Source organism: Carcharodon carcharias, chromosome 1 (assembly GCF_017639515.1).
Source record: "Carcharodon carcharias isolate sCarCar2 chromosome 1, sCarCar2.pri, whole genome shotgun sequence".
Taxonomy (NCBI): domain Eukaryota; kingdom Metazoa; phylum Chordata; class Chondrichthyes; order Lamniformes; family Lamnidae; genus Carcharodon; species Carcharodon carcharias.
Genome location: NC_054467.1, coordinates 34,306,667 through 34,327,178, shown reverse-complemented (window position 1 = coordinate 34,327,178; position 20,512 = coordinate 34,306,667). Strand labels below are relative to the sequence as shown.

General features: G+C 39.3%; 1 protein-coding gene across 3 annotated transcripts in view; it reads right to left on the bottom strand.

Moving 5' to 3' along the window:
* Nucleotides 1-577: 577 nt before the first annotated feature.
* mfsd8 (major facilitator superfamily domain containing 8) overlaps nt 578-20,512 on the bottom strand; it is a 58,411-nt gene continuing 38,476 nt past the window's right edge. For 2 of the 3 annotated variants that reach the window (XM_041200249.1, XM_041200244.1), the window contains 6 exons: nt 18,450-18,505; nt 18,249-18,357; nt 7,694-7,828; nt 7,505-7,608; nt 2,522-2,787; nt 578-1,074 (listed from right to left, as the gene is read on the bottom strand). In XM_041200249.1, coding sequence (XP_041056183.1) covers nt 871-1,074; nt 2,522-2,787; nt 7,505-7,608; nt 7,694-7,828; nt 18,249-18,357; nt 18,450-18,505 — 874 coding nt within the window. In that variant the 3' untranslated portion in view covers nt 578-870. The remainder of the gene's footprint in view (nt 1,075-2,521; nt 2,788-7,504; nt 7,609-7,693; nt 7,829-18,248; nt 18,358-18,449; nt 18,506-20,512) is intronic. The other variant, XM_041200256.1, reaches the window with a different exon arrangement.

The window sequence follows — 20,512 nt, the reverse complement described above, 5'->3', positions numbered from 1 at the left end:
TTCTGGCTTTTGTGTAATGGAGATCTTTTTAGCCAGCATCCAAAACAGCAAAGAAACTCCTCCATTCTTGTGATAGAGTTCCGCAGGTTTCTTTGCTGCTATGCATAATGGGAAAAAGAGTTTGCAATTTTACAAAAGTAATTTTTTCATGCACTTCTACCTCGCAATTACCTACATATCTAGTGTTTTAAGTTGGAAACAGACTTGGATGCACTGGCTGTCAGTAGTTTCAAGAGCACTTTGTATCTACTGAAATGTAAGATTTTTTGAGACTGGTGGTGTGTTTTTGGAGAGTCTGTTTGAGTTTTTCAGTGAAACATGTACAAATAAAATTACCTAAAAACTCATCCTTAGGTAAAAATGTGCCAATGACAATATTTCCCCTAAATTTCCTTTTAATGCCCAATCTCTTATCAACTTTAATATGATAAAAGTATAGATAACCTGGCACTAAGTGGGAGTCTCCTTAGTATGCAAGTCATGATTATATATGAAAACAATGTTTGTGGACAAAATTATATTAATCCATTTCATACAAAACTGGTTCATAATGTTATTCTTGAAATTTCAAAATTAGAAGCCAATGAAATTGTTTATTTAAAGCTATCACTTGAAAATCTCACCATCATGATGCACCAATTTTAGTGTAAAAGCTATTAACCTACTAATTAAGTTATAGTACAAGTTGCATATAAAACAATGTTAAGTAAGTTACATTAAGATATAAAGCAAAAAATGACAGTTACAATCATTTCTCTGTACTATTTTAATTTACAGCAATTTAATATAAAATAAAGTGCAAATCAGTTAGACTTTATCAATGTGGTTTCAAGGTTGGATACATAAATTTGTTTTTTTTTTAGCCCATTGTTACTGTAATCTCTGATATCGGATTGTGAATCCTATGAGTCTCTTATACATTGAACCCGTTAGTATTATAGCAGCCATCGCTATCCCACAAATGGGACCAAACGTCCAACGAGGTCCATAACGAGTGTAAACTTGGCTAACAAACACTGGTCCAAATGTGCGTGCTCCACTTCCAGAGGCTGTTAGCCAGCCCATATAAACACCCTAAGAGGTTAAAAATGAGAACAAAGTTAGATGTCAAACACTCTTGCACAAGAAAATTATTTAAGTTGCTATAGAATTGGTTTCAAAAATTCTACCCTGCTCTAGTTCATCTGTTTCTAAACTGGTCGTAATAATGGTCACAGGATGGGAAGAATTACTAATCTGCAGGAAATCCATACTTTTTAATCAGTTGTGATGAGGTTAAACACAAGTGGTTCTTAATGTTTAAGTATCCTTGCCAACTACATGTGAAGTCATGTCACTTAAGGGGCAAATTTGCAGTTATGTTTTCATAGCAATAGAGAGATTGGGAAAAATGCTAAAGGCAGCTTGTTCTCCTCAGTTGGGCAAGATGAAAGTTTCTTTTTCAGCTGAAGCTTTTTTTGTGTGCGCTGATGCTGTTTAGCCCCAAAATAAAGATATAGGTATACTGTTGGAAGTGAAAATTAACTATAAAACATATTTACTGTTACAGTCAAGTTACTTAATCCCATCTGAATCACTCAGTCAGTGTAAAGCTCAGCCTCTGACGGATCTAAATTCTGAAAGCACATCAAGTTACCTCCTAAGATTTTGGCTGAGATCAGGAACCCACCATGGGGATGGCTGTTGCAGATACCAAACAATCTATGATGTTATAGTACATCAATTCTCCCAGGTGGAAGAGTCAATTACTAGGGGACATGGATTTAAGGTGAGAGGGGAAAACTATAGAGGAGATGTGTAGGGCAAGTTTTTTACGCAGAGGGTAGAGAGTGTCTGGAATTTGTTGCCAGAGGAGGTGATGGAAGCAGGTATGATAGTGGTGTTTAAGAGGCAGCTTGACAAATACATGAATAGGATGGGAATAGAGGGATACAGACCCGGAAGTGCAAAATGTTTTAATTGACGGGCAATATGATCGGCGCAGGCTTGGAGGGCCGAAGGGCTTGTTCCTGTGCTGTACTTTTCTTTGTACTTTTTATTTTGTGGTCTCTTTCCATATCTACATTTCGCCACCTGCGAGAATGAGGCAGAGAGTAGCCAATATAAACCTGGCCCTTTGAATTTTCACCCCTACCCCACCTTGTTTCTGTGGCAAATATCCAAGCAAATTGAAACTACTTCAATGTTATTTAAAGGAAGACAGAATACCTCCTCTAAGATACATTGTTGATTGAAATTAAAATGCCAGTGAAGTGAAACTGAGGACGTTGTGGAATCTGAAACTTGCAAATCTTGCCACACCAGTCAAAGTACGTGCCCTAGTTATGGTCTTGGATTACACCAATTTAAAATGGAAAAACATAAGAGGGGAACCAAAGGATTAAAGCTACAATTACACAAAAATTAAAAGGTGATCATACAAATACAGCCATAGACTTGCAGAAACACATGTTATTGGTTCTTCTTATGCTTCTGATCTTATATGTCTGTTGACACTTTACTATAATTAAACATCTCTTACCTGGGGTTTTGGTCCAAGAATTTTTGAATACAATGTATAAGATATAACATTACAGACTGGGTACCCCATTCCAATCAGGGTAGCAGAAAGGATGTACTGAGATAGATGAATAATGGGAACATACTGACACCACACTTGCTGCAAAGGACAGCCTATTCTCTCAGCACTGAGACTGAGTGAAGGCTGCATAAAGAAATTCCAAGTAACTATGGATGACTCATTGTACTTTATTTCAGCAGAAGTGTAGTTGGAAATATTCTTGATCTCTGTCAATGATAGAAAAATTAATTAGGTTATTAATACATGCAGTTGCCTCTGCAATTAGCTGTTTCAAAGAAACATGAACACAAATGAAAGTAATGCCATATTAAAGTATCCTACATCTGATGCACAATGCAGCAATTTGTTACTAGGTTTACCTTTAGAGTAGAAACTGCCCATGTACACTTGCAATGACAAGTGTCTGCCAATAGTGGTGCCATAACACTTAATTTTAGCATCTAGCTCCTCAGCCTGTACTACAAATAATCTCTGCACCAAGTACATCTTCTGCTTCTCAAATTTCCATATGATTTTATATTATATAAAATAGAAAAACAAAGTATTACATAAAAGTATGGATCAAATGTATGGACTTTAAAATGATGACTTAATTCTATCTGTGCATTCTAGTCCAGAACCTTCCGCCCTTTAGACTTCACCTTAAGTAGGATTACATTTGGCTATCATTCTGTATGTGAAATGCTAGATTAGCTGGTAAAATAATTAAAGTTAGTAAGCACATCATTTAAACTATCACTAGCAGTTTACTTATGCAGTGTAGATGGTGCAATCTGTTGTCTATTATTTTCAGATTTAGGGCGGCATTTTCCAGCCCCGAAGCACTGCCCCAGTCAGAAGTCTACTGACCTGCGGCGGGACCAGAAGATCGCGGTAGCGGGCGGGTGCGGAAAATCCCGCCCTTAAAACAAATCCTATGCTAGTGTGGCATAGGTATTTTTTCAAAAGCTTTTCTTTTAAAATTATGCACAATGTTGCATTAAAAAAACACTTAAATACAATTCTGATACAGCCTAATTTCCTTTTCAGTGAAATTTAATAATTAAAGGCCATTGAACACAGAATTTTCATCCCAAGAAGGAGGGGAGTTTGGAGGTGGATGTACTGGCAATTTCTCGACACTGGCAGGCATACTGGTCTGCTGGGGAGTGATGTTACCCACCAGTTCACTAATGGCGGGTAACCAATTTGGCCAATTAAAATGCCAGTTGAGGGCGCTCTTCACAGTGTCTGGATTTTTCATACACCAAACAATCCCCAGGCTGGAGCCTGTAGATGGAATGGTGACGATCAGGACTGGCCAGAGACGCACTCTGCAAAGCAATCCATCATGGACCCACTGAGATGAAGGCCATCCTGTTCTGCAGCCATCATGATAAGGCAGCCGTGCCATTATTTGTTGCCTATTTTCACAGCCAAACATTTTGCATAAATAGATCAAGGGACTCTAAAATGATGGGATAGATACTGCAAGCAAATATGTAAAACCCACTACAAAATTCCTGTTTAATGCATTGACCTTTATTCCATAACTACTGTAAATTAAAAAAAACATATTATTTAATAGTCTGAAGTGTGACAGATACCCTTGCAAGTCCAAAGAAGTTTTTGTTATACTTCAACTTTATTATAAAAGTCTGAAACCATTAATTTTGTCATTCTACCAATCTCCAAGATCCTTCAAGGGCAGCAACAGTGACAGATGAGTAAGCGAGTGAATTTTTTTTTAAATCTATTCCTGAATAATACTTTCCACAGAAAATGAAGTTATGCTGCAGCCCACATCTGTGGAAAATGGTGGCTCTGGCATAGTAGCTTAAAATTTTGTATGTTTAGGTTATTGTTGCAGATTGTTATTCTAATCCTAACAAATTCTCACCCAAAAGTACAGTATTTGCTAGTTTTGTATTATTAACAGTTAATGAATAGTCAGTGGTACAATCTTCCAGCAATATGCTGTGTGGCTGAGGGTGATGATGGGATGGATGGGAGGGGTGAGAGAGAGAGAGAATACATGGGAGCTGACATTACACACCATGTGTAACTGTTCTGTTATTTAGATGTGAAAACAATAAATAAATGTAAGTATTACACCATACCAGCTCATATCAATATCAATTAAAAAGAATCATGCTATCTTTACTTTCTGTTGGCATTTCTAAACTATCCTAACTTCAATGCAGAATAGAACTCCATCAGAAATGCTCAACAAATCACTGCTTCACAACACACTGCCAGTATCTTATATCCTTTATTTATTCTGAGTGTGACTCATATCACTGCCCACATTATCAATTTTTGCATTAGAAATATTGTTTGAGGATAAAACACAAAGGGAGGCCAGAATATCTCACAGCAAACCTTTTAAACTCTGAGATGTTTATAATCTAATCCAAAATAGTATGTCAAGATTCTGAATTATAATCTCTCTGATATATCAGTTATTTTGCTATCTGATACATCTCCCATGGCATTGGTATGAATAGCCTGGGAGCCGGATAAAACTTTTTCATACTTTCCATTGTTTCACAGCAGCCACATATGACTATGGTTCATTCGTTAAAAAATTCTACCGAAGGAATATACATCATTACATGACTGACAGAAGGTAAAAATATTCCATTTTTTTAATTCATTCATAGGATTTGGGCATTGCTGGCTAGGCCAGTATTTATTGCCCATCCCTAATTGCCCTTGAGAAGTGGTGAGCTGCCTTCTTGAACTGCTGCAGTTCATATGATGTGGGTACACCTACAGTGCTGTTAGGGAGAGTTCCAGGATTTTGACCTAGTGACAGTGAAGGAACGGCGATATATTTCCAAGTCAGGATGGTGTGCGACTTGAAGGGGAACTTCCAGGTGGTGGTGTTCCCATGCAGCTGCCGCCCTTGTCTTTCTAAATGTTAGTGGTCATGGGTTTTGGAAGGTGCTGTCTAAGGAGCCTTGGTGAATTCCTGCAGTGCACCTTGTAGATGGTACACACTGCTGCCACTATGCATCGGTGGTGGAGGGAGTCAATGCTTGTAGACGGGGTGACAATCAAGCAGACTGCTTTGTCCTGGATGGTGTCAAGCTTCTTCAGTGTTGTTGGAGCTGCACTCACCCAGGTGGGGAATAGTCCATCACATTCCTGACTTTGCCTTGTAGATGGTGGACAGGCTTTGGGGAGTCAGGAAGTGAGTTACACGCTGCAGGATTCTGAGCCTCCGACCTGCTCTTGTAGCTACTGTATTCATATGGCTAGTCCAGTTCAGTTTCCAGTCAATGATATCTTACTGATACTGAATGATACAGAATTATTATTTGTAATACTGTTTGCCTACCACTTATTTCAGTTATTAGCATTTTAGTTACCTTTTAAACCTAACTTAAGACATTAACAGTGCTGGTTTCTTCTGACCTAGAGCTGAAAGTTTACAAAGCATCTGTCAATCTGCAAAATTTCCTTCTCAACAGTAATTAACCTTTAATTATTCTAATGATCTATCAATAATAATTAGATTCTGTGTAATTAAATGTACAACTCCCTGCAGTGAAGAAGAATGAGAGGTGATTTTATTGAAACATCTAAAATCTTGAGGGAACTTGACATGGCAGATGCTAAGAGGTTGTTTCCCTTTGTGGGGTGTCTAGAACTAGGGGACACAGTTTAAAAATCAGGGGCTCCCACTTAAGACTGAGATGAGTAATTTTTTCTCTCAGAGAGTTGTTAGTATGTGGAATTCTCTTCCCCAGAGAGCAGTGGAGGCTGGATCATTGGATGTATTCAATTTCTTTTTGTACTTGTGATAGATTAAATCCAGCAAAGCTATCAGGATGTTGCCTTGTTGAAGATGGAACTTGTACAGACGCATCATGTTTAGCTAAAGCAGGCTGAGTTAGATAGATTTTTGATTAACAAGGCAGTCAAGGTTTTTATTGGGGGGGGCGGGGTGCAGACATTAAGTGGAGTTAAGGCCACAATCAGATCAGTCATGATCTTATTGATTGGTGGAGCGAGGTCAAGGAACCACTTCTGGTTCTAATTCTTGTGTTTTGTGTTTAGTGCATTATTCCACTGTACATTAATTCACTGTAACATCCAAAGATTCCTAGCTTTGGCTCCTTCCCATGGTACATTTTCTAAGGTCCAAGTACTTTATTTATTGTTCCCACCATGACCAATAAGCTTCAATTAATGCATAATTCTATAAGTTTTTTTATCTCTCTGTACTCTCTACTTACAGTTACTCATGCAACCGTGCACAAGAGAGGTTTTTCCAAATGTCAAGTCTCCAATGACGAAGCTTAACCAGGTGGCTATTTACTACAGTCTGGTACTAGCTGACTGACTGCCTGCCAGCATTGTTATAGAAACAATGTCCCTCTAAACTCAGTGTACCCAAACAGTAATTACCACACAACACCAGTAACTCTGACAGCCATGTAATCATTGAATAGTGAGGAATCCAGCTGAAAATCATAAGCCCTTCCCCTTTCATATGAAACGAGTATCACAACTACTGCTAGCAAGGTGATCTCCTTAACAATAGTGTAGCCAAGTTATTCTCAGGTCCCTTTAATATTGCTGTGAATTTAAGTGTTGTGCTAAGTTGTCATTTTCAAAGGTAGCATGCCTTCATTCTTAAGCTGAACTTACAAGATAATTAACAACAGTGACCTTTATTAGTGCAAAAGAAATCAATAACATGAAACAAAACTTCTTGTTTACAGTTCTGGAAATTTCCAGCAATTAGCAAAATGTCTTTCTGGGCATACCGTCAAGAAAAACATTAAAATCCACAAAAACCCCCAAAACAATCAGCACATTTAAAAGCAAAAGATAACAACGAACACACATTGCACTTGCACTAATAATAAAAAGTTAGAAAAAAACAAAAACATCACGAGTTCTTTCAGTGTTTGAAGACTAATCAAACTGTACCTGTCCACTGGATTTGTGGGTACTGGTCTCCCCATGGTAGCAAAACAAAGAAGCCAAGAAAAATTAAAACAAATCCTCCAAGCAGCAATAAACGATCCTCAAATCTGTTAAGGAAACAAGCCAAATGGGTACTGCAATAAATATAAATTCAAACATTTATGAAAATCAAAATTTTTTTATTACAGTTACCTTTTTGTAAGGATTTTTGTTGTCATAAAAACAACAATGGATTCTACACCAACACCCAACAGGAGAATCCCATTGTACAGGACTGCCTGCTTCCCAGTCCATGCATACATGTCCATGGTTAACGGGGTGGCTATCCTGCAAGGGATTCAAAAGGAAATCATCTTTTAAAACAGCTGCACTAACTTATGTTTTTTAATATAAACATGTTGCTAATTATACAATTATTTTGTAATGTTGCTTATTGGTCTTTGATTCCCTTGCGTTCAACTTTGATTGTACAAGTTCTATAGGTTTACTTTTACTACTGTAAGTTCTTTTTGGTGATCCACTGTATTATTTTTAGTATTTATCATATTGGTAATCATATTTAGCAAGTGTAACAGGAAATTAACATTCTTCTCCATTTTGTCCTGAAGGGATCGACTCCTTTTATATGGTTCCATGGACACCTGGTGCCCTTTGATACCTCAAGTATCCATTCTTTGTGCATGGGTCCTCACAAGCGAGTGCTGGCAGACTATTTGATCATGGAGGAATATCAGAACAGAATGATGCTGCTATCATCCTTCAGTATAGTCAGTAGATAGTGACGTGGAGCAGGAACTCCATCTAACTTTCCCTTCTCTACTCCAAGATCAATGAACTCAGACACCACACTGATTGAAATTGTCTAACTCAATACACAGATTGGGCAAATTGAACACAGGCCCTTTTGGCCTTTATTCCAAAGTTGCACACAACATCTAACCAAGACATTGAGCCAAACTACTTTCAATCTGCAATAACCTTTATTAATCTAAAATTTGAAGATAGCCAAAAATTAGAAGGGGATAGGTTTCTCATGTTTTATCTGCAGTGCAAACATACGCACAGAGAATTCTGCCATCTTTATATTAAATATTAACAGCTGAATCAGATGATTTTCATTGCATTTGGTGCTATGACTAGATAATTATTTTTTGGTTTGTGCTAAGATTTACTCTGGGAGAAAAGGAATATAGTAAACAATGAATAGAACTCCGGTAAAGAATTTTGTTTTGTAATCTTACAAAAAGTCAAGCATGTTTTTTTCCCAAAACGGATTTCATAATTTTGGTGAGCTCCATTACAGGTGGAAAATTGAACCCTTTTCCCCGTACAGTATTTAAACAGAAGAGAAAGGCAATAATGCTTTTTTTTCACTTTAATAACTGTTGCTTTTAAAATCCCTTATATCATCATCAGTTTCCAAATTGTCGTTTGGTAGTACGGAACTTGATTATTGATGAAAAAAGACATTTTGTTGAAGCTTTTTGTCTTGCACTCATCAGGACACTCACAACAATACCAATGACAGAGGAAGCAACAACTTTATGGTGTTTGAGAGGGGAGTGCTGATTGGTTGGCAAGTGGACTCTGATTGGTAGAGACAATGCCATGGAGAGTGCACCAATTAATGGTGACTGACAGTAAACTACCAAGCATTGTTTGAATTTAAAACCAGGAAGTTTGACTCTGATTGAGCAAGGCATTGCCCTGAGGAATGAACCAGCAAATGGCTATCACTTGGTTTGTTTAGCTGAAACAGGCACAATGTGTATACATGTCTTTCTGTCTGCAAAGAAACAGGACCCTGGGTATTAATATATGAAGCTTCCAGTACATGCAAATATGCCACACTGAGAGCCTGACTGACAATCTTAAATTGATTGTCAGCGTAATTCTTAGCACATTGAGGATTATTTAGCAAATATTGTCCAATCACAGAATCATATCTAATGTTGGACACTGTGTTCTAAGTTTTGCAAGCACAGGTGGTTGGGTACAGTCTGTACCTTGCCCGTTGCAAAGAGTAGAAGGGACATGATCCGCCTGAAATCACCACTAACACTGTCAACTTAAACTAATTATCTACTATTATCATACTAAATATCGAAGAAAAAGTTAAATAAAAGCAAAATACTGCAGATGCTGGAGATCTGAAATAAAAACAGAAAGTGCTGGAAAAATTCAGCAGTTCCAAAGAAGTTGTATTGGACTTAGAACCACAGAACCATGGAAAGGTCACAGCACCAGCTGAAAAAACTAGCTGCCCATTCTAATCCCACCTTCCAGCACCCAATCCGTAGCCATGTATGTTATAGCACTTCAGGTGCAGATCCAGGTACCTTTTAAACGAGTTGAGGGTTTCTGCCTCAGCTGCCAATTTGGGCAGCGAATTCCAGACACCTATTTCCCTCTGGGTGAAAAAGTTTTTCCTAATATTCCCTCTAATCCTTCTACCAATCACATTAAATCTGTGCCCACTGGTAATTGACCGTTCCGCTAGAGGAAACAAGACTTGAAACATTAACTCTGTTTCTCTCTCCATAGATGCTGCCAGACGTGCTGAATTTTTGTTTTTAATTTATATTGAAGAAAAACTTAAGTCTTGTTCAATATTGGGTACTGTAGCATAGCGGATAGGTTCCATTGAAGTTCAACCAGAGCACATTCTGTGCCGTTGCTATCTTCAGTGCTTCTTCTGAGTGGTGTTCAACATAGAGGAACACTGATTCATCAACTGAGGAAGGGTGGTAGATGGTAATCAGCAGGAATGTTCCTTGCCCATATTTGAGCTGATGCTATGAGACTTCATGGGATTCAGAGTCAATGTTGAGGACTCCCAAGGTCACTCCCTCCCGACTGTATACCAGTCTACCACCAGCTCTGGTGGATCTGTGGGACAGGATGTATGCAGGATCGTGCTGGAAGAGCCTGAAGCATTGGCAGTAAGGTATGATACGGTGATTATGATTATGTCTGGCTGTTGCTTGATTAGTCTTATGGACAGCTCTCCCAATTTTGGCACAAGTCCCCAGATGTTAGTGAAAAGGAATTTCCAGGTTCAACTGGGCAGGTGCACCTTTATGTTTGATGCCTCAATGCTGATTGGCCTATCCAGTTTTATTCTTATTGGACATTTTTGTAGCTGTCTGATGCAACTGAGTGGCTTGCAGAACCATTTCAGAGGGCGGTCATGAGTTAACCACAATGCTGTAGGTCTGGAGTCACATATGGGCCAGTCAGGGCAAGGATGACAGATTCCTAAAAGGAATTAGTTTACCAGATGGGTTTTTATGACAATCTGGTAGATTCATGGTCACCATTACTGATATTAACTTTTCATTCCGGGTTTATTTAATTAACTGAATTCAAATTTCAAAGCTTCCATGGGCAGATTTGAACTCATGTCTCTTGAGCAGTATCAGGTGTATCTAAAAATAAGATGCCAAACTGGTGCAGCTACAATATAGGTGACATGCATGCTATATATGATAAAAGCAGTCTGTTACAGAATGAGCTTCGTGATCTCACAGCCAATGGATCAGATTTAAGCTCTGCAGTCCAGCCACGTCAGTCATAAATGGTGGTGGACAGTTAAACAACTAACCAGAGGAGAAGGCTCCAAAAACATCCCCATCCTCAATGACGGCAGAGCCCAACACATAAATGCAAAAGACATGGTTGAAGCGTTTGCAACCACCTTCAGCTAGAAGTGCCGAGTGGGTGGCCCATCTCTGTCTCCTCCAGACATCCCCAGCATCACAGCCAGACATAGTCATATTCAATAAATGGTACCTTACTTCCAATGTTCCAGACTCTTCAATCAGCATCCCTGGGTACATCCAGATGTGCTGGCAGAGTGGTATACTGTCAGGATGGAGTGAGCCTGTCTTCAGCCAATTTATTCACTCCACTCCAAATCACAAAATGAAGGTACTGGATACAACAAAGGCCATGGGCCCTTACATCCCAGATGTAGTGTGAAGCCCTGGGCTCCAGAACTAGCTGCACCCATAGCCAAGCTGTTCCAGTACATCTGCAATACTGGCATTTACCTGACAATGTGGAAATTTGCCAAGACATATCCTGGCGACAAAAATCAGGACATATTGAATCTGGCTAATTATTGCCCCATCAGTTTATTCCCAATCATCAACAAAGTGACACATACTCACCAATAACTTGCTCATTGATGCTCAGATAAAAGCAAAATACTGCGGATGCTGGAAATCTGAAACAAAAACAGAAAATGCTGGAAAAACTCAGCAGGTCTAACAGCACCTGTGGAGAGAGAAACAGAGTTGACGTTTTGAGTCTGTATGACCCTACTTCGGAGCTAAAGAGAAGTAGAAATGTGATGAAATTTATACTGTTTAAGGGGGATGGAGCTGGAGAGTAGGCCAGCGATAGGTGGGGGCAAAGGAGAGATTGACAAAGATGACATGAATAAAGGACAAAAGGGAGTGTAAATGGTAATGATAAGGGCTAAAAAAGGTGCTGATAGTGGCAAAGGTAAGAAAGCAGAATGTGATAATAGCAGAACAGGATAAGCATTCTGAAAAGAACAACATGAACAAGTAACAGATGGCCCTTGTCAGGGTGGGGCACTCCCTTTGTCCTTCTGTCCATGACATCTTTGTTAATCTCTCCTTTGCCCCATCTTTCGCTGGCCTTCTATCCAGCTTCACCTGCTCCACCCCTGTTAAACAGCATAAATTTCATCACATTTCTACTTCTCTTTAGCTCTGAAGAAGGGTCATACAGACTCAAAACATCAACTCTGTTTCTCTCTCCACAGGTGTTGTTAGACCTGCTGAGTTTTTCCAGCATTTTCTCTTTTTGTCATCGATGCTCAGATTATGTTCAGCCAGGAGCACTTAGCTCTGGTCCATATTACAGCCTTGATCCAAATATGGATGAATGAGTCGAATTCCAAAAGTGAGGTGAGAATGTCTGCCCTTAACATTAAAGCAGCATTTGACCGATAGTGATATCAAGGAGCCCTAAAAAAACTGAAGTCAATGGGAATAAGAGGGAAAACTCTCTACTGGTTGGAGTCATACAAAGGAAGATTGTTGTGACTGTTGGAGGCCAATGATCCCCAGGACCTGGCTGCATGCCTTCTTCAAGGCAGTGTCCTAGGCCAAACCATCTTCCGCTGTTTCATTAACGACTTTGTCTCCATCATAAGGTTAGAAGTGAGGATGTTGGCTGATGATTGCAGTATTTTCAGCTTCATTAGCAACTCCTCAGATAACGAGGCCCTCATGCCCACATGCAGCAAGACGTGGACAACATTCAGACTTATGATTATCTAGAGTGTACATAGTCACAGAGCCAATCAATAGCCTTGTCAGTGACTAGATGGAGTTCTTTAAGCCCACCTTCAAGTTTAGTTAGCGGACACTCCATGACATTGAGAGTCATTGGTTGGACTGCAGAATTGTGCTGATAAATGGCTAGCATTTGCACAACACAAGTGTTAGGCAACGGCAAGTGAGATTCTAACCACCTTCCATTGACAGTCCAAAGGATTACCATTGCTAAATTCCCCCACTATCAACATCCTGGGGGTCACCATTGACATGAAACTTAACTACAAACATATGAAATAGGAACAGAAGTAGGCCATTCGGCCCCTCGAGCCTACTCCGCCATTCAATAAAATCATGGCTGATCTGTTTGCATTTCGAATTCCACATTCCTATTTACCCCCGATAACTTTTGATTCCCTTGCCTAACAAGAATATATCTACCCCTGTCTTAAAAATATTCAATGATCCTGCCTCCACCACCTTTGGAGGCAGAGAGTTCAAAGTCACACAACCCTCAGAGAAAAAATTCCCCTCATCTCTGTTCTAAAAGGGCAATTCCTAATTTTAAAACAGTGCCCCTTGTTCTGGACTCACCCACAGGAGGAAACGTCCTTTCCATGTCCACCTTGTCAAGACCATTCAGGATCTTATGTACTTCAATCAAGTCACCCCTCACTCTTCTAAACTCCAGTGGAAACAAGCCCAGTCTGTCTAACCTTTCCTTAAAAGGTCATTCCAGGTATCCATTTAGTAAACCTCCTCTGAGCTGCCCCAACACATTTACATCCTTCCTAAAATAAGGAGACCAAAACTGCACACAGTATTCGAGGTGCATTCTCACCAATGCCCTGTATAATTGAAGCATAACATCCTTACTTTTATGTTCAATTTCTCTCGTAATAAAGGAAACCATCCATTAGCCTTCTTAATTACTTGCTGTACCTGCATACTAACTTTTTGTGAGTCATGCACTAGAACACCTAGATCCCTCCGCACTTCGGAATTCTGCAGCCGTTATCCGTTTAAGTAATGCTCTGCTTTATTATTCTTCCCACTGAAGTGAACAACTTCAAATTTTCCCATCTTATACTCCATCAACCAGATTTATGCCCACTCACTAAACCTATCTATATCCGTCTGCAACCTGGACCAGTCACCTAAATAACATGGCTACAAGAGCAAGTCAGAGGCTGGGTATTTTACAGAAAATAACCCACCTCCTGAGCAATGTTCCCTCTCACAAATGTTTTCTGTTGGTGGCCAGCTTGTCATAGTGCACAACCCATTAAAATTAACATATAGCCACACATGCTTGCACCTTAAAGGGAACATTGCTTGTGCACAGTCTATATGTTCCTTGCTTGAGGCACCATGCACCTCTGCAATCTGAGGGAACATTGCTTCTGACTCCTCAAAACTTTTCCACCATCTACAAGGCAAAAGTCAGGAGTGTGATGAAATACTCTCCACTTGCTTAGATGAGTGCAGACCCGATAACATTCAAGAAGCTCACCAACATCCAGGACAAACATGGTAAACATTCACTCTCTTAAACATTCACTCCTTCCACCACCAGCCCACCATGGCTGCAGTGGATACCATCTACAAGATGCTCTGCAGCGATTCACCAAGGGTTCTTTGACAGCACCATCCAAACCTGCAACCTCTAGAAGAACAAGGACAGCAGATGCATGGGAGTACCACCATCTGCAAGTTCCCCTTCGAGTTACACACCAGCATAACCGGGGTGTACATTGTCATTCCTTCATTATTGCTGGGTCAAAATCCTGGAACTCTACCTAACAGCATTGTGAGTGTACCTATGCCACAAGGACTGCAAAGGCGGCAGCGCGGCACTATTTTCTCAAGGGCAATTAGGAATGGGCAATAAATGCTGGCCTTGCCAGTGATGCCCACATTGCTAGAACAAGTATGTAAGAAAAATTAAGTTATTAACAATGAAATAAGTCATAATTACAGATGAACAATATCTCTGGCCCTGAAAAAATAAGTTTATAAGTACGGAGTTTCATTCCATCAGAGGAAAACTAAAGTGTTGCAAACTTTGTAACAAAATAAAGTAAAAAACTTTTTTTTTACATTTTATGTTTTTCTATTAAAGTTTCTCTCCTAATCTCATTTGTACATCTCAATCTTTATTCTGCCTTCTGTACAATGGTTTTGGGGCAAATGGGAGATGTTTGTGAGAGCCAGTACCATTGATCCCCTATCAAGCTGCACATCCATGTCAAAAAGGGTGGTGGGTAGGAACAACAGGTGTCCCACAACTCTCCAACTCTCACTTATGACTCCAAGTAGCTGATTGTGTACGCCAGCTGCCATATCCCTGGATCTCGACTCGGCATGCAAAATTAAGTGAGAGGTGCATCAGCTTCGGCTGGTGTGGTGTGGGGTTGTCACCCTTTTTAAGTATACGAAGACTGGAAATGGTGAATGAGGTAGAATATCCTAACAAGTTAGTAGGGCAATGGCTCAGAAGGCAGAGACCAGTAAGATGTGTGTCACATCCCAGGCACTGTCATGATGCTTAGCAAGGCAAGTGCCCAGACACCTGTGCAGAGTCTGAGGTCTCACATGGTATAAGTCCCATAGTTAGTCATGGAATGTCATCCACATATCCCATGACAGCAGATCACCTGGTAGGAGTAGCTACAATCAGGACAGGAGGAATGATTTCATTTATATTTTTTGTTTTACCATCCATGAGAATTCTTCAATCTGATTGCTTTATTAATTGGCTGCCTGTCTGTTCTTGGACACCACAGATCCCCTGCAGAGGCAGCAAATTCAAATTAATGTCAGAAAGAGGAAGTCTGCATCTTTGCTCCCACTAAAACTTTGATTCACAGCTTTTCTTAAGGTGAATGGTAAATGCTATACATTCCTGCTGACTATAAATTCTGGGCCAATAAATCTGGTTAATTATGTGGTTTTTGCTGCAGTCTCTGGGTGGGCTTTGAATTCACAAGCTTGTGACTTGAGTAAGGGAACGATCACAGTCTAGTCCTTTCTGTGTCAGTTGTGGCTTAGTTGGTGGCTCTCTTGCCTTCAAGTCAGAAGGTTGTTGGTTCAAGATCAGCTCCAAGACCTGAGCAAAAATATCTAGTCTGATACTCCAGTAGATTACTGAGGGAGTTCTACCTTGTTGGAGATGCCATATTTCAGGTGGGATATTAAACCAAAGCCCTATCTGTCCTCTCAGATGGACATGAAAGATCCCATGGCACTATTTCTAATAAGAGCAGGGGAGTTTTCCCCAGTGCCCTGGCCAATATTTACCTCTCAATCAACATCACAAAAATGATTATCTGGTCAATATTGCATTGTTGTTTGTGGGATTTTGCTGTGAGCAAACTGGTGCCATGTTTCTCCTGCATTACAACAGTGACTACATTTCAAAAGTATTTCCTTGGCAATGAAGTGCTTTGGAACATCCTGAAGTCATAAAGGCACTTTATAAATTCAAGTATTTTTCTTTATAATTAATATTATGTGCATGAATTAAATATAGAAATTCTAAGCTGATCCACCCAAATTTGAGAACTTCCCAAGCAATTCACTTCAAATCCAAGTTAAGCCATTTTACAGTTCATGCAACCCTTGTAAATAACAGAGTAGATCATCTTGAAATTGCCAGAGAAAACTAAGATGGAACCAGAAAAAGAAAGTTACAGAGCAATGTGAAAGTCACAGGATTCAGGATCCCAAGAAAAAAAGTACAGACAAGTCAACTACAAACACAATGATGCACACAAAGAGGACAGGAAATGACAATAATTCTTCTGATACATCAACTCTGATCTGCTGAGCTAAGAAGTTCAAAATGGCTGTTTAAAAGACAAAAGCCAATCCTGCTATACAATAAGGACAAAGGATAAAGAAGCATAAGTTAAGAATGCACAGTAACTGCTAAACAGCACAATTCTGTACTGCCTTCTGTTTTAGCAGACTGCAATAAGTCCTAAAAAAAAAAACAGCAGTGTATTAATGCTGTCAATGAGTGAAATCCATCAGTGAATGGAAAAACTTAGGCGGCAACTATTTGTATTCTATAACAGCAGCTCTGGAAGAAAGGGTTTTTGGAAAGAAAAATCACCAACATCTTTCAGTATTTCCAGGAAATTTATATTGTTCTGCAGTCAGTTTTATTAAAATCTCTTTACTCTACTCTTCTAATTCTCCTGAAGAACCACTTGGGGAACCTCAGCCAACATTGTTGGACTGTGGGTCTTTTATTGCCGTAATCCAAAAGGTAGAAGCTCTTCACTTACACACAGTAAAATCTGCTGTTACACACCATGCCTGAACTATCTAAGAAAAATTTGTCACTTCAATTACACCCTTTAAATTTAACATCCAGAGACAAAACATTCAAACTTTTCATCGCTATTCTAAGATGTAATGTGACTGTACATACGGTCTTAGAGGCCCATATCCACCATCACCATGGGGGCTTAATTATCTAATTTCTAAACCTCAAAATTATAATTTTATACTGCTTTTTAAATATGGGGCTGTTCTGCTATGGGCTTACAGTCAATGCATTCAAATAGAGCTTGAGGATGGGGGTTGAATTATTTTCATTCATATTTAACAAGTTGAAGAATGGATCCTGTGAACTGCTATTCATTTGGTACATCATCTATTGATGATTAGAAGAACTATCAATTTCCTGGGAGTTACCATTGATCAGAAACTTAACTGGACCAGCCATATAAATATTGCAGCTATAACAGCAGCTCAGAAATTGGGAATTCGGTGGTGAGTAACTCACCTCCTGACTCCATAAAGCCTGTCCACTATCTACAAGGCACAAGTCAGGAGTTTGATGGAATACTCTCCACTGCTTGGATGAATGCATCTCCAAAGATAGTCAAGAAGCTCAAGATCATCCAGAACAAAGCAGCCCCTTTAATCGGCACCCCATCTACCACCTTAAACATTCATTCTATACCACTTGTGCACAGTGACAGCACTGTGCACCATCTGCAAGATGTACTGCAACAACTCGCCAAGCCTCCTTTGATAGCACCTTCCAAACCCACAACCTCTACCATCTAGAAGAACAAGGACAGCAGATGCATCAGAACATCACTACCTGCAAGTTCCCTCTAATCACACACCATCCTGACTTGGAACTCCATTTCCATTCCTTCACTGTTACTGGATCAAAATCCTGGAACACCCTTCCTAACAGCATTGTGGGTATACCTGCACCAGATGGAATACAATGGTTTAAGGCAACTCATCACCACCTTCTCGAGGACAATTAGGGATGGGCAATGAATGTTGGCCTTTTCAGCAACGCCCACATCCCAGGTAGGAAAAGAAAAAAAATCTGGGTCATACAGAACCAAGTTTGCTAATTAAGCGCAGAAAAGAAAAATAGCTTTGTAAACCTGAAAAACACTTACGTTTCAAAAATAGCAAACACAAATAGGATGATGAAGAATAGGATGTTAGACGTCACCACTGCAATCAGATCAATGCTGCCAAAGGAATTTTCAAGCACCTCAGGAATTTCTACACAAAAACACAGAATCACTACATAGGACACTAGCCATATATCAATAATTTGATTCTGCAGAAATCGCAAGAAAATGTGAATGAGTTACCTTGGATATTACCATTTAAACCTTTCACTCTATTCAATTCCATACCACAGTGCTCCCTGGGGGAAGAAAAACACATATTTAAGGTTAAATTTGGACTAGAAAACAAATATATTCTTGTAGAGGTGTTTAAAATTGTGATTCAGACATAAATGACTTCATTTAAAATTGAAAATTTGTACATGTATTTTAAAAATAATAGTCTGCTGTGGCCCAATAGCTACAATGGTCTGCATTTTTCTCCAACAGCAAAGGAATGGTGCTTGCCATTCACCTCACTGACACAACGCCAACAGATCTTTTGTGGGCACATTAGGGGAGAACTTCAATGATCCAGCATCTTTTTCAAACTAGCATACTCTACAGGAAGTCTGCGGCTTCTGGTGAACAGGGCAAACAATAGCAAGGCTCTTCAACCAATCAAATAGAAGTATCTTCATTTAACCACACTGTGTCCAAACCAGGAAAAGGATAGAAATTAGATTTAAACGATGAACCGAAAGCGCAATGAAAATTAGGAGATACAAATCAAAGTAGATTAAGGAAGAGATAAAAGAGAAATCTGAAAAAAATAAAAAAATCTCCAATATTAATTTCCTTCTGAGGGAATGAGACTCCACACTAATAAAATAAATTTTGATGGGCCAGTATAGCTGTTCAGCAGCAATTATCATGATGTTAAAAAAATCACTTAAGCCCAAATGCACTAGCCCTAAAATATTCAGCCATTTTTAGCATGTGACTAGTGGCTAAGTACCCCAAGCTCATACCTGTGCAATAGCCTGAATGTTGATTCTATTGGTGAAGACTGCAACATTGCACCAATTGGAGTTATTCAGGTATCTCTGACAAGAACTTTTGGGTTCCCACATTTAACTGCACCTATGCATACCCCAGAAGTTGTTGTCAAATTTTCTGCAGTTTAACAGTGAGCACTGATAGTCTTGCTATTATTCTCATCGCAAATTTTGGGCTATTGTTAAAGCAAGGGTTTATCCAAGAGAGTCATATCTGAATGCCAGTCTTTACTGTTATTATCTATTACAAATGCTAGACTTTAAAAGATGATCATGTTTTAAAATGTCTCCTTTAACTTAAAGTGAGACAGAGAATTCTGGAAGCACCTCAGCTTGGCCCATGTGATTTGGCTGCTATGGGGGGTAAAACTCAAAAGAAACCTACTGAAATATCAAGTGACAGTTTGCACACCAGGAACAGCTGCTTTTTGAGTCTCAGAGAAAGACAAAGCAGATACTGCTATGGAGAGGATCAAAGCAGCTGCGTGAAGAAAAGAGAAGGTCTGTTCTGTATTAACAAACAAGCATAATGTTTGTTAGAGTTGATTTTCTGTTCAAAAGGAAGTGGATAGAACCAACAGAACTTTTAGAGATTTAAGGAACAAGGAGTTGCCAAGGCAGACCTTGCTGATGAAAGTCGAAACTGGATAACCTCAGACTAAGAGTAACGACTTTCAAAGAACAGCGGGAGTTTCAACCTAATGTGGCAGGGAGAAGTGAGCCTGCTGGAGAGCCAGGGGTAACTTTGGACTTGTTCTTGAAATGCTGCAATTTGCTAGAAGTGCGCTGCATAGCAAAAATGGTTGTAAGACGTATCTTGATTTTGTTAGTTTGTTAATGTAAAAGTACCTTTACTTTAGTTTGGTGCATTAATTGCCTGTTAAGTAGTGTTTGATCTATGTTGATTTTAGATTGTTCATTACAACAAAAGTCTTAAAACATGAAATCTTGTCCCTCAGTAATTTCTGTCAGTTGCTGGGAAATTTATCTCTTTTTATAAGTTACTGGTCTCTACAGAATACTAACATTTCACTTAAATTTTACACTTAAACTTAAGTAATGTTTGCCTGTTGCATATGGAAGAAAAAGGGAAGGGTAGTGGAGATCTATATGAGTTGAGCCATCTCACCTCGACTAAGGAACGCAGCATTCATACAAAAGCTGGACAAAGAGCATAATCACAAATGGCTGATTTTCAGTTTTGAAAAGAAAAATCAGGTATATGTATTTTAAGTGAATCACTGAGTAATGATTAGGAGCAAGAACCCA